Consider the following 15226-nt stretch of genomic DNA (forward strand, 5'->3'; position numbering starts at 1 on the left):
TCTTACAGCACAGATAAGGAGTCACAATTTTAATATAAACTTATAATCTAAGTTAATGTGTCATATTTCTGGGGTGACCAAGCTTTCCTGTTCCCATTAAAAAAAAATTTCCAGCCTTGCTGCAAAATTACCCCTTGCTAATCATAGAATCATAGGACTGGAAGGGACCTGCGTAAATTAATGTTTTATTTTATTTTTAAAATGAAATGTCGTGTTTCAATTTAAAAGCAAAATAAAACATTAATTTACATAGTTGTGATGAGTTCCTCCCAAAGGTAAAAGTCTTTTCCCCAGTCTCCCCTACTTACAGCTTGATCCTATTTTCACTGAAACCAAGTGAAAAGCTCCCACTGACTTCAACAGTGCAGGACTGAGCCCTTATACTTCAGCATGGTCATATTTTGTCAGTGAAACTGCAATTTAAATTCTCATTACAAATGCATAGGATAGATTAGAGCAGACCAATAACCATGCTGACCATTATACCATTGAGCACAGTAGTGCATAAAGGCCAATCTTACCCGAGACTCCTCTAAGAGCAGCAGGCGGTATTTGTTCAACATAGCTTGTGTGCGTTTCAGCAGTTGGGTGGACACTGTTTCAAACTCTTCATCTACTAAAAGAAGAGGTAAAGAAAGAAGGCTATTTGTTTTTTTATATACAGGCATTGCTGGGGCTATCTCGTTAGGTCCAAAAGGAAAGTCTCCATTCACTGAAAGACATTTTATATGACAAGGTAACTGCAGAAACAGGACTAACGTTCTATATCAACATTAGTTTACTAGAGGACTCAGCAGCAGCAACTGTGATTGCTCCTTCAAATGCTTTCCAAGTCAGCTTAGGTTTCTTCCTAAAGTATGTGGCTAGTTTTAATTGTTCACATGATCATGTGATTGGTCCCATAGCTTAGAGGGGCAAGGGACTATTGAGACAAAAGATATTTTTCTCTATGTAACACCAAGTGGTTTTAAACGATCTCTACACATTCAGGATTTGCCTGCTGTGACCGCAGCTCATTGACAGACCAGGAGCTGGCTGCATATCTGGATTGCAGTTCAGCGCCAGGCAGTGAATCAACTCGACATTTGGAGTAGAAGAGTGCTTCAGCAGACAGTTTTGAGGAATACAAGAATTGCCAGACTGGATCAGACCAAGGGTCCGTCTAGCTCACTATACTGTCTCTGACATGGGGCAATACCAGATGCTTCAGTGGAAGTGACACAAAACACCCTAAAAGGACAACTATGGACTAATTTACCCATAAGGAAATTTCTTCCTAATCTCCTCCCACCCCCCAAGAAGTCAGTGGCTGGCTTATGCCCTGAAGCAGAAGAGGTTATGTCCATATAATATATTTTGTATCCTGTCTAATGTAACCATGGATGTTCTCATTATTCATACATGGATAAATCCTTTGACTCCTGCTAAGCTTTTGGTCTCCATCATAGCTTGTGGTAATGATTTCCATAGGTTAATTATGCGCAGCACATAAATGTATGTTATCAGTTTCCAATGTGTTGCCTTTGAATTTAATAAAATGCTCCCCTTATTCTTCTGTTATAGGAGGATAAATAAGAGCACTTGATTCACATTCTCTATATTGTTCATTATTTTACATACTGATATCATTTAAAAAGAAAGAAAGTAAAAGAAAATCACAGCCTGAAGACAATTGATATAAAAATGCTTTTTTCCTGAATTTTAACGTTAGGGAAAGTGATACCTCCTGCTTCAAATGCACATTATAATAAACAGGTTGATCGTTTTTCTTAGTGGAAATAAATAAAGAATGACACTCCTCACAAAGCTCTATGCAGCGTTGTTGTAGTTGTATTGGTACCAGGACATTAGAGACACAAGGTGGGTGAGGTAATACTCCTCGCAAAGAGAAGAATGATACCACTACATGGGAAGAAGAGGTTGAACTCCCTGCACTAACTGGTAATGTGGAAAACTTCATAAGGCACATATACCACACAGATAAAGTGAGTGAGTTTAAAATTGTTACTTAATGTTTGTAATAAACTTTGAAAGTGTACAGCACTCTGTATTAAAACTACTCGTCGTTTTCTCTTATACAATGCCTGGATGCTCAAGGGGTCTTTTACAAACTATGCACAGCACTCCTAAAATGAGTTTGGGGGAAGTTCTATGGTTGTGTTATACAGGTCAGACTAGAGGAGCACAATGGTCCTTTCTGGCCTTGGAAGCTATGAAATGCAGCCACTTCTGGGGTGGAGGATGGTGAACAGCAAAGCAGCAACAGGGGAAAGAGAAATTTTGACCAAGGATACAAGGGTAAACGCCAACTCTTATGAAAAACCCTAAGGGATCATTAGTGGCCTTAATAAGCAGACAAGGACTCTTTTTTATGTCTCATCCAAAAGCTCCACACACAGAAGCCTGTGATGGAACTCAGTTTATCTAGCTTTGAAAGATTAAAGGGCTGAGACACTGCCAGATTTCAAACATGTGGTTCCAGGAAGTTTATTCAGGTTTTGCGGATTTTATCTTTTTTCTGGAGTGGAAGCAGAGCTGCTTACTTCTTTCTTTTCACGGCTGGACAAATCCATTTTTCCCCGTGACCCACCAACCGTGATCTCTCTCATGCCAACATCAGAAGAAGAGGCCTCAGTTTACTTCCTGAGGGTTAGGCCGACCTCCATTCTTTTGCTTAGCTAAGCCCTGCTAAGTTTAAAACACTCTGCTATAGTTATAGGACTACTATCATCCTTCCTTGTATACACAGCTGAACTTACCCTTTCTGTAGTCGTGGGTAGAGGGAAGCATTCCCTGGTAGACATGATAAGGTAGAAGCCTTTGTAAGGCATCTTCAAATGATCGGAATGAAGTTTTATAGTCAGGGTGCAACACTGCTCCCTGATGTTTATGTAACTGTTCCAAGAAACTAAAAAAACAACAACAAAGGACAAGTCAGACAGTTGTACAAAGTGTATGGAAGTCACAGACTCAAAAGCAGAGATAGCTATAAAAGCATTATGCTGAGTGGTTGAAATTCTAATTGCTCCTCCTTCCAATATATATAGGCTGTTTGCAGTGACTGAAGCACGATATACAGAGGTGCTCTATAGCTTACCTTCTCTGTCTGCAGAAAATGAGTTTTATATGCGTGGAACATGAAATACACATATGTGCACACACGAGGAACACACACCCACACCCAATATTACCGATCACTGCTAATACTGTATGTAGTTTTATGGTTGCTAAAGAGCACTCATAACTGAATTATATAGCATCTTGTGAGATTTCTGGGCAGCAGCAAGAGGATCATAGAACAGGTGAAAGGTTCTTTTGATACATGGAATGTGACTCAGACATCCTATAACTCAATTATAAAAGTGCCCCCTGGGAGCCTTCAAATTATATTACTACACAGTTTTACTAATTAAGGAAAATGTAATTTATCTTCAAGTTAAAATCATCCTCCTGACACTAACAATAAAGTTCGTTGAGCTAAAATGGGCAGTGATGGAATGTGGTCTGCTGTGCATGTGTGAAGTACTATATGCAGACATGGATATAAACGAAAACAGCATAATACATAGCTGGCTATGTTATAGGTGCGTGAGTGTGTGTATGCACATGCTAAACACACTAACACAAAAGGAGAATGAGTGCAATCAGAGAGAAAGAAGAATGATTGACCATACAGGAAAAGAACCACAGCAAAATTCTGGAAGAATTATTCTCTTCAGGGTGAAATGTACCTTCGACCACTGTCACCCATGGGGCCCTCTGGAGAGGCACGGAAGGGCATGCTATGTTTCCAAGAATTGCCATGCCATGATAAAGTATCATGCTTCCTCACCAATAGAGTGGATTACGATGCACAACATTGCATGACTACAAAGCTAACACAGATGCAGAATATTCTGTTAAACTTTAACCTTACTATGCATGTGATGTTACTGTTACCCGTACACTGCTTTCTTTAACTTCTTAGCCTCCAACGCATGCTCTCTGGCAAACACTTACCAAGCTTCTTTGCTGGGCTGTAGTGTAGGAGTTTTTTTCAGACTTCCAAGCTTACTATCATACTGGTAAGAAAAAAAATGCATATGAAAGGAATGAGTAATCAATAGATTAGTTTTACTCTGCAGAGAATGATGAACTAACGGAGGAACCATCCAGCTCACATTAGAGAGAACTCTTTTTGTTCAGTAAATTAGTACAAGGAAATTGGAGAATAAAATGGGATTGTGGGCTGGAGGAAATCAGTTAGATGATTTTGGAGATTCTGGACAAAGTGCAGAAAAAAAGGGATAATTCTTGCTGACAATTCTAAGAAAAACAGCTTTGCTCACTTTAAACATGGCAGCTTTCAGGTAGCAGAAAACATACAGCTTCCTTTTGAAATTCCTCACTGATAGAATAGTAAAAAATAAAATAAAATTGAGCTATTATTTGAAGGAAAACATTTGTGTGAACTCACCTGCTGCTGGGATTGGACTGGGACTGAGGGCATGAGTTGTGATAATCCTTTCCCAACTACCTGGATCTGCAAGGGACCTTTTCCAAGATTCAGGCCAGAGATGGAGCTAATCACTCCAGGCTTGGCCTGCAGAAGAAACAAAGGATCTCTTTTATTTGGGATTCCAATATGAATGTAATGACTACAAACTGATTACTAAAACACACAGCAAGAAACTACTTGCCAAGAGAATGTCAGTCATCAGTGAAATGACTTAGGATGGAATTCCTTAGTGCTGATATGCAAACATCTATGAATAAATCTTTTTTGATACGTAATTACTTTAACTTGCACTTCTAGAACGTACATCCCAACGGTATTTGCATGCCATTAAATAAATTGGGAAGCACATTAATTCCCTCAAGGAAGAGGAACAAAGCTCTCTTCCCCAGTGGTCTAATTAATATTCATAGGGATAATTATTTGTTTTCTTTTTGTTTAAGAATTCATAGTACTTATAAAATCAAATAATTATATGCCAAAGTCAAATGGTTTCTGAAACTTAATTCCTTCTTCTCGCACAAAAAGAACAAACTTGGAGTGAAACTCACTAAGTTTTGTTCATCCTTGAAATGGACAAACTACTGTGAAGAAGCATTAAAAATGAAGCTCTCACCTGAACTGGCTGCTGTACGGCAAGAGGTGTTCCTGGTTTCCCTGGCACTGTAGTCACTTTCCCCCCAGAAATAGCTGTGGAGCCACTGGAAAATGTTTTACTCTCTGCAGGAACTGGAGCAGCTATACCTAGCAAATATAAGCAGATTTTAAAACGAAATCCAAGTTTAAACAACAACAGCAACATGTCTTGGATTCTTGCAGCATATTCCACCTTGAAGAATCTTTATAGACTATCTAGAGGTATTGGGTTTCAGAGTAGCAGCCGTGTTAGTCTGTATCCGCAAAAAGAAAAGGAGTACTTGTGGTTTGTCTCTAAGGTGCCACAAGTACTCCTTTTTTTTTTTTTTTTATTAGAGGTATTGGGAAAATTTTCAAAGGCATCTAAATGACTTACGTGCTTTTGAAAATTTTGCCCACTACTTCAGCTATCACTGAAATGCAACCACCTCTGACAGCTGTTTAACAGCACACAGCAACACTCCACAACAGGGTAGCAATGGAAGTGAAAAAGACCACAACCTAATTAAATTGAATACTAATGCAGGGGATTGTAGGGAAGCAGAATGCAATTATCAGGACACCAGGGCTAACCATCTCTACTCTTGAGACATGCACCGGGGGATCTTAACAATTATAAGTGGGAAAAATCTTAGTTTTATACCCAGGCAAAAATCATTACTGCCAGCAGAGCAGAGAGTGACTGAAAATCAAAATACCAGCACACTGTAAATATGTATTTTTTTCTCTCTTTTTTAACAAATGAAAATATGTGGACTTTTTTTCAATACCTCAGATTAGTTTGTTCAGTGTACCATGAGCATAACATTAAAAACTTTATTGATTTCCTGTTTGTGAAAGTGCATGGAAGCAGCTGACAGGTGCCTAAAATAATTGACAGGCAGTATAAATCTAAATAAGTAAACATGGGGTGGAAGGGAAGAGAAATACAGAGCACCTGTAGTCTAAAATTCATCCCTGTATAGTGGACGAGCATAAGGCCTACACATGATTTAAGTCCCACTTAAATCTTTAAATTAGGGTTTAAATGAGAATTAAGTGGTGCACTGACCCTAAACTAGCCTTTAGCATGGGGTGAATTTCACCCATAGGTCTCAAAGAGCTTTAGACAAGAAGGTAAATATAATTATTCCTGTTTTTCAGATGGAGAACTGGTGGCTGAAAAAGGGGAGTGTCTTGGCCAAAGCAACACAGAAGGTGAGTAGCAGAACTGGTATTAAGGATGTCTTGACTCTCCAAACAGGGCCCATATCTGCTCCACCATGTTGGCCACCAATCAACTGAGTTACTTCAGATTTATACTCTATGAATGAGAGCAGCATTTGGCCCTTGGACTTCAATGAAATTTGAGGGCACTGAGCAGTTCACAGAATCAAGCCCCTAGAGAGAAAGATGATGAACTTCCGAACATCATTTTTAGAATAACTTTTCTTACTGTATATGCACTTTGAAGTGTGAAGGTGAAAAAATGGGGAGAAAGGGGACGTTAAAAGTCACAGTCCAACAGAAATATAACAGAATTTCCCCTTCCCAGACTGTTTCCCCTCCCTGAGCACGCACGAGGCATGGCTTTAGTAGCTTACACATTGATGTTGTTTTAAACACCACCGATGTCTGCTGCAGCAGTGCTGTGAGCTGTGCTGGCTGTCCTCCCCCAATACCACCTCCTCCTCCCACTCCCTCTTTGTACTTGGCCCTTCCCAAGAACAAGAGCCACCTCACTCGAACCTGCAGTAGAAGGCTGGACTGCAGCGGGGACAGATGGGTGGCTGTGGACTGGTGCTTGCGTTGCTGTCACTGCTACTGGCTGTCCTTGGCTGCTAACCAGGACAGATGAAGGCTGACTGCTGAAGTGGCTCAGAGCTGATGATACCTGGCTGGTGGAAGTCTGGTGTTTTGTTTGCAGGATAATCCCCTGGGGCACCTGTGTTGGATAAATGACAGAGGCTGAAAAGATGCCCTAGCACTACCTTTTGGTACATTTTATCCTTTTACCTTCCTTTTTAATCTGCTTTGTACCATAAATATTTCTACCCAACAGCAAAACATGGGAAGAAAGGGATCCTCCCTTGCTCTCATGTTTCCAACACAGTCCACTGGCTTCCATCCTATAGCCCCAGGATCTCACAGTGTTAGGCAGTGAATGTAAAGGAAACAAAAAAGGTCTTTGTTTTGCAGTGGGAATCTCCGGGTCTGTCAGCAACAATAATTTAAAATCACATGAACATGCCCTGTGTGCTTGAAATACAGCAGACTTGATCCCAGACTAAGTCCTTTCAAGGGAAATTTATTTTTAATATGCAGTTTTTTTAAAAAATTGAGTTTGGCTCCCCTTTCCCCTGCAGATAAAGTGACAGTAAAGACAATATTTGGAATGTGGATCGTAAAGAATTTGTCTGATGCTGTCTTAGACATAAGGCCCGAGCCAACTCTCACTGAAGTTAATAGGAATCAACCGATTAACATGAATGGGAATGGATTGGGACCTACAACTCCAGGGCTCAAAGTTCAAAGTACTAATACTTAGGCTTGGTCTACACTATAGTTAGGTCAACATAAGGCAGCTTACAATGACCTAATTATGTCAATGTCTACACTACAATGGTGCTTCCACTGATGTAAGTGGCCCATTACAGTGACTACACCCCAAAGGAGTGGATAGTTGGAGCCCTTTTCCCACCCAAGCCCTGACAGTCTGAGCTGTGAGCCCCCCCCCACCTTTCCCCACCTCCTGGTGAGGGATTGCGGGGGTTGGGGAGGCAGCTTGGCTCAGGTTCTCCTCCCCCTCACCCCAATCCCTCATGGGGGGGGGTTCTAACTGTGAGCCCCACATAGAGCTGACAGCCGGAGCCAAAAAGTGAAATAATAGCAGCTGAGAAACTGACGAGAATGTCAGTTTCATTGCTGGTAGGCTCCCGCTGTGAAATCGAGACCTGCACTGTCAGCCCCAGGGCGGGACCACTCACAGCTGTGAGCCTGCGGGTCTGACAGCTCGGGTTGTCAGGGTGGGGATCCCAGCTGTGAGCCAGCGCTCGTCTAACTGTGGGGGGAGGAAGCTGTGAGCCCCCTGCCTACAGATGAGGCTGTCAGCCCCAGAGCTGCCAGGCTCCAGCTGTCAAGTGTCCCACACTACCCCACTTCAGTCAGTGGAAGTGCTCCTGGGAGGACATGCACCACAGACAGAAGAAGCAAGTGTGGACATGAACCACTGCTTTAATTACTGCGGTAGCTGTATTTCGACTTAAGGTGACTTAATTTTGTAGTGCAGGCAAGCCCTCAGACTCCCTAGAAACAGGCAGCAGGGTTGAATTATTGCTCTGTCTGCTCTGCGTGGATCCCAAGGGGTACTTTTCACAGGAGCATGTGTTTGTTTTTATCTCTTTGTCCAAAATTTTTTCCCCATTTTGGTTCTTGAGTAATTCATGTTGCTAAAGAACTTGGAAGAGGCCAAACTCTGTAAATCCTAAATATTAAATAATTGTTTATTTTATGTACTAATTTACATAGTAGTTGGTAGCAAAGATACACTCAGGGCTTATCTGAATGAACAATTAGTTTATGGCAAGCTGGGGTGTCAATCTATCTTGCACCAGTTTGCTGCGGTGCTAAAGTACATTAAGAGTTAGTTAATTCACTTTAATCTAGTCCTCTTTGAAATGGGACTATCAAAGTGAACTAAAATTGTTAATGCACAGCAGCAGGGTCCACATGGACAGGTAGTCCGCAGCAAGCTAGCATGGGATACAATCACATCCCTGCTTGCTGCAAACTAAAAGTTTGTCTAGACAAGTCCTTAAACAGCTCCAAAACTATTCTACATTGTTATTGTTTCCTAAAGGTTGACAATGTCCCCATGATACTAAGGTCAAGATAATTCCTTCCCAGAGTACTATTTTAAAAACAAACAAAACAAGATATAACGTTGGTAGTCCAGATGATAGTTTTTTAAGGTGGTGACTTTTGTGATTTGCATATCTGTCCAGAAGAAGCTAGGCTGAAAATCTTTAATTTCTAATCCCTCTAACCCATCCATTCTCCTTGATATATGGGGCTGTATTTTTAATTTCTATAGAATTATATTTCTATAGACCCAGGCCAAGTTTAATTTACCCTCTTTGATGCCAATTATTTACCTGCTGGAACCTGTCCAATAGTTGCTTCTGCTGAGGAGCAGAATTTGGAATTGCAGAGAGTGTCTGGAATTGATTTGGGACCATCTGAAAACTTCTCTGTTGTTCCGGTGTTAGGTGAAGGGTCTGGGTTGGGACTGGCGGTTTGATTTGGCTCTGGGAAGGGAACTGGAAGTGTGGAGAATGCGTATGCTGAGACTCAGTTGGAGCCTGGATCTGGGACTGCAGCCGTGCCTGCACCTGGGTCTCAGGCGGGGACTGGATCTGAGTGGCAAGCTGAACTTGTAGCTGCACATGTGGAAGTGTTGCCAGCTGAGGTTGCCCTTCGGCCTGTGGTGGCTGGAACTGTACCTGAGGCTGCGATGGGGGTCGTAAGGGGTGCTGGGTAGGACCGTGGGGGGATGATGTGATTTGATTCTGTATCACATACAAGTTCTGCATTTGCGTCTGAGGGGTGCAGGACCGGGAGAGGGGTTCAGAAGGAGGCCTGGACAAAGTTTGTGGCTGGGAGGGAGGCCTTGAGTGAGGCCGGGAGGGTGGTCGGGAAAGTGGCTGTGGCTGTGATGGAGGACGGGACTGGTGGGGGGACTGCATCTGTGATAGGTGTGAAGGCTGGAGCTGGGGACTCTCCCCCATTGGAGGATGAGGTAGCGAATGGGACGGGGAGGCTCCAGGGAGCTTCTGTTGCCCTGCGGGTAACTGAAACAAAGAACGAAACAGGGAATAAGTTAGTTAGGGCTGATGTGTTTTATCACAATCTTCGCATGTTCTTCAGGCATTTTAGGGTATGTCCGCACAGCAAAAGCTCTACAAGGACTAGTGTACCTGAGCTAGCTTGAATCCAGCTAGCGCTGGCAGTAACAACAGTGATGAGTGCACAGTGCAGGCTCCAGCGCGAGGAGTACAAATCCAGTACAGACCCTGGGTACGTAGTCAGCTCGCAAGCTGCACTCTCTTCACTACTACTGTTACCTGTGCTATCTGGATTCAAGCCAAACCAGGTAGGCCTGTGCACAACTTCTGCTGTGCAGACATACCCTTAGACTGTACTGCAATGCAAACCACTCTTGAAACATAAAAAGCCTGGGGCTCCCAAACTGCTTTTAAGTCCAGAAACCCCACTGAACTCAAGTCACTCTGTGAAGGGGTTTACAGAGGCATTGCCTATGGCAAAAAGAGCTCGAGGAACTGAGCTCTTTCTACCACTCTCCTCCTCTGGTTTATTCCAGAGAAGTGTTTCTTTGAGCTAACCAGGAGCATACGTAGTGTGAGATTTCAGGGGCACAGTTTCCGGCTCGCATACCTTCCACCAGGGATGCTTGTGGGCATAGTACTATCATCTGCAGATTTATTGCACTGGCTAGTCTGCTTAGAAGCTACCTTCAAAAATGTTTTAAAATCAGTAAAAGAAACAACTTGGGAATAAAACTTGAAAGGCATCTTCTATGGGTGTTCCTTAAGCTTCTGAAAACAGCTTAAAATCTCAGCCAGTGTAGCCAACCTTTCCCTAGAAAGCCTTACTGCAGGGGTAGAGTGTTTGTACCAGTGCGTGAGAATATAAGTGAAGCCCAGCCCTTTTGCCACACAACTGTGACACCATGAAAAAGGGGAGGGAGAGGGCGTCCAGCTTTATTTTGAAAATGTATTTAAGTTCCTCCCCTAGAGCCCTTGTCCTCGTATGAGCCCCCCATGGGGCACAAGAACCTCCTTGGTTTTATTTATACTCCTCTGTATTGCACCATCTTAGCTCCTTCCTAAGCTCTCTTTGAAATGCTTAGAACAACCCTAGGCATACCTTTTTCTCCTTTCCCACAGGATCTAATCAAAATTAAAACATCTTCCCCCCAAAGCCTGAATCCACTAGTTCCCCACATAGTACAGTATTGTACAACCACTACATTAGAGCCAACCAACATTGTTAATGGTGCTAACCCTATGAAGGCATTGGCCATTGTGAGTCCCCTGATGTGAGAGCTAGATCAACATCACGCTCTTTTAAAATTACGGGGGTGAAACTGATCTATTATAAAGTCAAGTTCTCAAGTCTTATTATGGCTAAGAAGAGCCTTTCAACTAACACACCACTTTAAGTCTACCACAGCCCTTATTATAACCATTTGCTACTAAAATATAAAGAATAAAAGAATAATAAAGCCTCTGGCAGGAACACAAATGTACCAGGACAGCAGCGTGCAACTGTGCAGGGACAGAAGAAGAAAAAGCATCGCAAGACAGCAGCAGCTTCCAGCATTAGTGAGAACCTGCAGGCAAGCAAGCAAGAGCAGCAGGAATTCAGAGAGTAGACAAATGGGCAAGTGCCACAGATTGACAACAAGGGCCAGAAGGGGGTATGTTTTGAAGGGGAAAGAAAGATTCAATAGGCCTGCTGATGCAGCAATTCCTGGACATGTCCCAGTCTCCGATTATAAAAGGCAATTCCCTCAGTCACAGACCTTGGTATGAAAACATCTGTAACTCACCCAACCCAGAATGCTGATGTTTTATATATTGGCTGGAAACTTCCAAATTGAACTAAATTGCAATCTGAACTCCCATCTTCTCCAGGCTGCTCACATAATGATCACGGGTGATAAACTACTCAGGTCCATTTGATCACTTTGGCTACCAAGTTCCTGGATTCTGCCTGAAATCTGCTAACCTTGGAACCCTGACCCATGCACATCATTCTTCTCCCTTTATTGCTTTTTTCTCAGAATAAAAACAAGTTATATTTTCCTTTGTTTCTGGGGTGTTCTAAAAACAGGGATGCAGCTGCTTTTATTTTAAAACAAAGATGCAGCTGGATTTTGTTTCATCTTCTCCTAGCTATATAGATCCACCATAGAAAAGTGAACCAGGGAGTTGAATTTGGATGCTATAAATATTAGAATCATGGAGATATGAGATGGAAAAGACTTATTACATCATCATCCAAGCCACCTCTTTGCCAACATGACAGTATCATGCACCACAACTCTTTTGCTATAGAAATGTGATTATGAACATTTATGTGTACTTATATACACACATTTTATAAAATGTGTGTGTGTATACATTATATATATATATATATATATATATATATATATAAAAAATATAAAAACCCACACACATAATGAACTTAAACTTTTGATTACATTTGAGACTAGTCAAAAACATTTTAAAAAGCATACATTTTATTAACAATTTTGCTTTTTAACTTTTTTTTTCGGCAAACCTCATTGCCACCAAGAAAAGAATGCTTGGTTGTTTCCACGTTTCTATGTAGCACAAAGGCCGGTCAAAAATATCTCTCTGGGAAACTCACACAAAGAGTTTTATAACACATGGATTCAGGGTCAGACTCACTGTCTATGCAGTTACTACAAACATATACCAATGTAATTGAAATCATAATCCTGCCCTCAGACTCCTCATGAAAAGTCACCCTAGTTAGAAGGAAGATAAATGTGCCAGTAGCAGAATTCTTTTCCCATCACATTTTTTGCATTATACCACAAGAGGGCGACTTCTGTTACTACTATAGAGGTTACCCCACCACCACCCATGTCCAGCTTTGTTTTGAAATTTGAAAAATGCTAGTGTATACCTAAGAGATATGCTAATATTTTCTCCTTGTGTATTGGTCCATCCCCTCCTGCAGAGAGAGAGAAAGCAAAAAGCAAAAGGGAACTCTAAGAGGAAGGACCAAACAGATTAGACAGAAGCTAAGGACAGAAGCAAGAGAAAGATAGGCCAAAGCAGGCTGTGTGGAATCACAACAGGTAAGGGCTACCTGGCAAGCCAGTGCCTGTTGGGAATGGCTGGCTGAGAACTGAGGTATAAGATTCGGTCCTTTGGACTCCACCGTTGCCAGATTCTGATTCTGGGTCAGCTCTCGGCTGGCAGGCGGCTGCAGAGCTGTGCCTGCACTGCTGCTCACTATCACTGACGCTGGGACACTGCTTGTGGTGCTGAGAGCTGTTGTGGCTATGCTGTAGATGGGCAGAGGCATTGGAAGGTGTGGTGGTACTGTGGACTGATTCAGATTGTTCTCCTGCTGCATTTTCAGGGATGCCGGATAAAATTGCTGCTGCTGCTGGCTCCGATCCTTCTGAAATTTCCAACAAATTTAGCATTGACCAGATTTCTGGTTCTTTCTCCTTCTTTTCTGTTGATGTTCACCATCCAACCCCCATATTCATTCAGGCCTTTGCTACTAATGGTACTCTATTAACAATACCTCAACCAGTTGTCAAAAGCAAATAGTTTCTGCTCTTGCTCTTCATCATGCCCACCCCCAGATATCGGTACAGTACTTTTCAGGACTCTTCACAGGCACTAGGCAGATCCAAAGTACTGTTCGGAAATGAGACTACCTCCTCTGAAGACGGTAAGAGTCTATATTTAAAATTCTGCAAAATTCTGCAAATTTTATTTGTCCCACCTCTGTACAGCCAGTGGCCTGTGCTCCCCAATGCCATGCTGGAGCCTCCATATTTATTAGACAAATAAAATTTGCAGAATTTTGCAGAATTTTAAAATATTGTGCACAGAATGCTCTCAGGAGTAAACTGTATCAAAGCAACAGTTTATGCCCTACCAAGAGACCTAATGTGAAATGCAGAGAATATTCATACTGGATGGTAGCTTTATACGATAATAGAATTTGATGTGATATCAAACTGCAAATAAAAACAAAAAACCTCAAAGCCAAGACTTTGGGAGGCATGTCTGAATTTCCATTCTTAATGCCATTCCCCACCCTTGTGCTGAGATAGTGCAGCACATGCAGGATACACAGAAAGTCATTCATGGTTTAGATATGTGAGGGTTTTTTCCTCACAGTACCCAGCAAGAAGAGAGTAGGCTAGGATTCATTTTTGTCTCTGAAGATCACAGTTTTTGTGAATTTTTTAGGATCTCAGTGACACTTCTCTCCTCAAGTTACTTTAACACTTGTACATTTCTTTTCTTGTATATAGTAATAAACAGTGAATATGGTAGTAAATGTTAGTGTAAAAGGGTTACTGTCAAGATCAAAGCCTTATATTTAAAATGAAATGTCCTCACCTGTGTTACTAACAATATCAAAAAATATTTAAAAATTAAATAACTTCAAGCTTCCCTTGATTGTTCACCATCACTGATGCTGTTTGTTTACTTTTTGCACTTGGGACAATGAAATGAGACTGATTAGTTTCACTATCAGTTTCTACTCCCTGCGGCAGAGCTCTAAACTAGGCTCTGCAGCCTTGGGAAAGTTATTTAACCTCTTTATCTCACATTCACCATCTGTAAAATGGGACTAATATTACTTTCTCAACTACCTCATAGGAGTGTTGTAACAGCTAATTACTTAAATGTTTCTACAGTGCTTTGAAAACATGGAACATTATATAAGAAGTAATTTAAATATTATTAGTCATGTTCTGTAAACCCCAAAGTGAAGCTGATTATGATTGGTTTCAGAATAGCAGCCGTGTTAGTCTGTATTCGCAAAAAGAAAAGGTGTACTTGTGGCACACTAGAGACTAACACATTTATTTGAGCATAAGCTTTTGTGAGCTACAGCTCACTTCATCGGATGCATTTAGTGGATGCATTCCACTGAATGCATCCGATGAAGTGAGCTGTAGCTCACGAAAGCTTATGCTCAAATAAATGTGTTAGTCTCTAAGGTGCCACAAGTACTCCTTTTCTTTTTGATTATGATTATGATTGCTAACTCTCTGCCCTTCTACTTGCTTTGCATACATTAACTAATGAATACCCACCTCTATGAGGCAGGTATGTACGATTAGTATCATAATCACTTTTAAGATGCTGCTGTGTTCCAACTGCAGAAGACTGGTCTTTTAATTTAAACAACTTTAATTGAATTAAAAAAGATAAACACCTTTCTATTCATAATAGGTTATGTAACACCCCTCCCCCCAAAAATCCCCCCCCCCCTTTTTTTTAAACTACCAGTACATCTGGGGCC

The 15226-nt window shown here is 41.5% G+C and overlaps 1 protein-coding gene across 15 annotated transcripts in view; it reads right to left on the reverse strand.

Annotated features, from left to right (window-relative positions):
* Positions 1-15226, reverse strand: part of BICRA (BRD4 interacting chromatin remodeling complex associated protein) — a 116026-nt gene that overhangs the window by 11108 nt on the left and 89692 nt on the right. For 4 of the 15 annotated variants that reach the window (XM_043501388.1, XM_043501386.1, XM_043501385.1 and 1 more), the window contains 8 exons: positions 13037-13354; positions 9265-9960; positions 6854-7055; positions 5112-5239; positions 4457-4582; positions 4000-4061; positions 2760-2908; positions 522-616 (listed from right to left, as the gene is read on the reverse strand). In XM_043501388.1, coding sequence (XP_043357323.1) covers positions 522-616; positions 2760-2908; positions 4000-4061; positions 4457-4582; positions 5112-5239; positions 6854-7055; positions 9265-9960; positions 13037-13354 — 1776 coding nt within the window. The remainder of the gene's footprint in view (positions 1-521; positions 617-2759; positions 2909-3999; positions 4062-4456; positions 4583-5111; positions 5240-6853; positions 7056-9264; positions 9961-13036; positions 13355-15226) is intronic. The other 11 variants (XM_043501392.1, XM_043501389.1, XM_043501391.1 and 8 more) reach the window with 8 other exon arrangements.

This window comes from Dermochelys coriacea, chromosome 23 (genome assembly GCF_009764565.3).
Source record: "Dermochelys coriacea isolate rDerCor1 chromosome 23, rDerCor1.pri.v4, whole genome shotgun sequence".
Taxonomy (NCBI): domain Eukaryota; kingdom Metazoa; phylum Chordata; order Testudines; family Dermochelyidae; genus Dermochelys; species Dermochelys coriacea.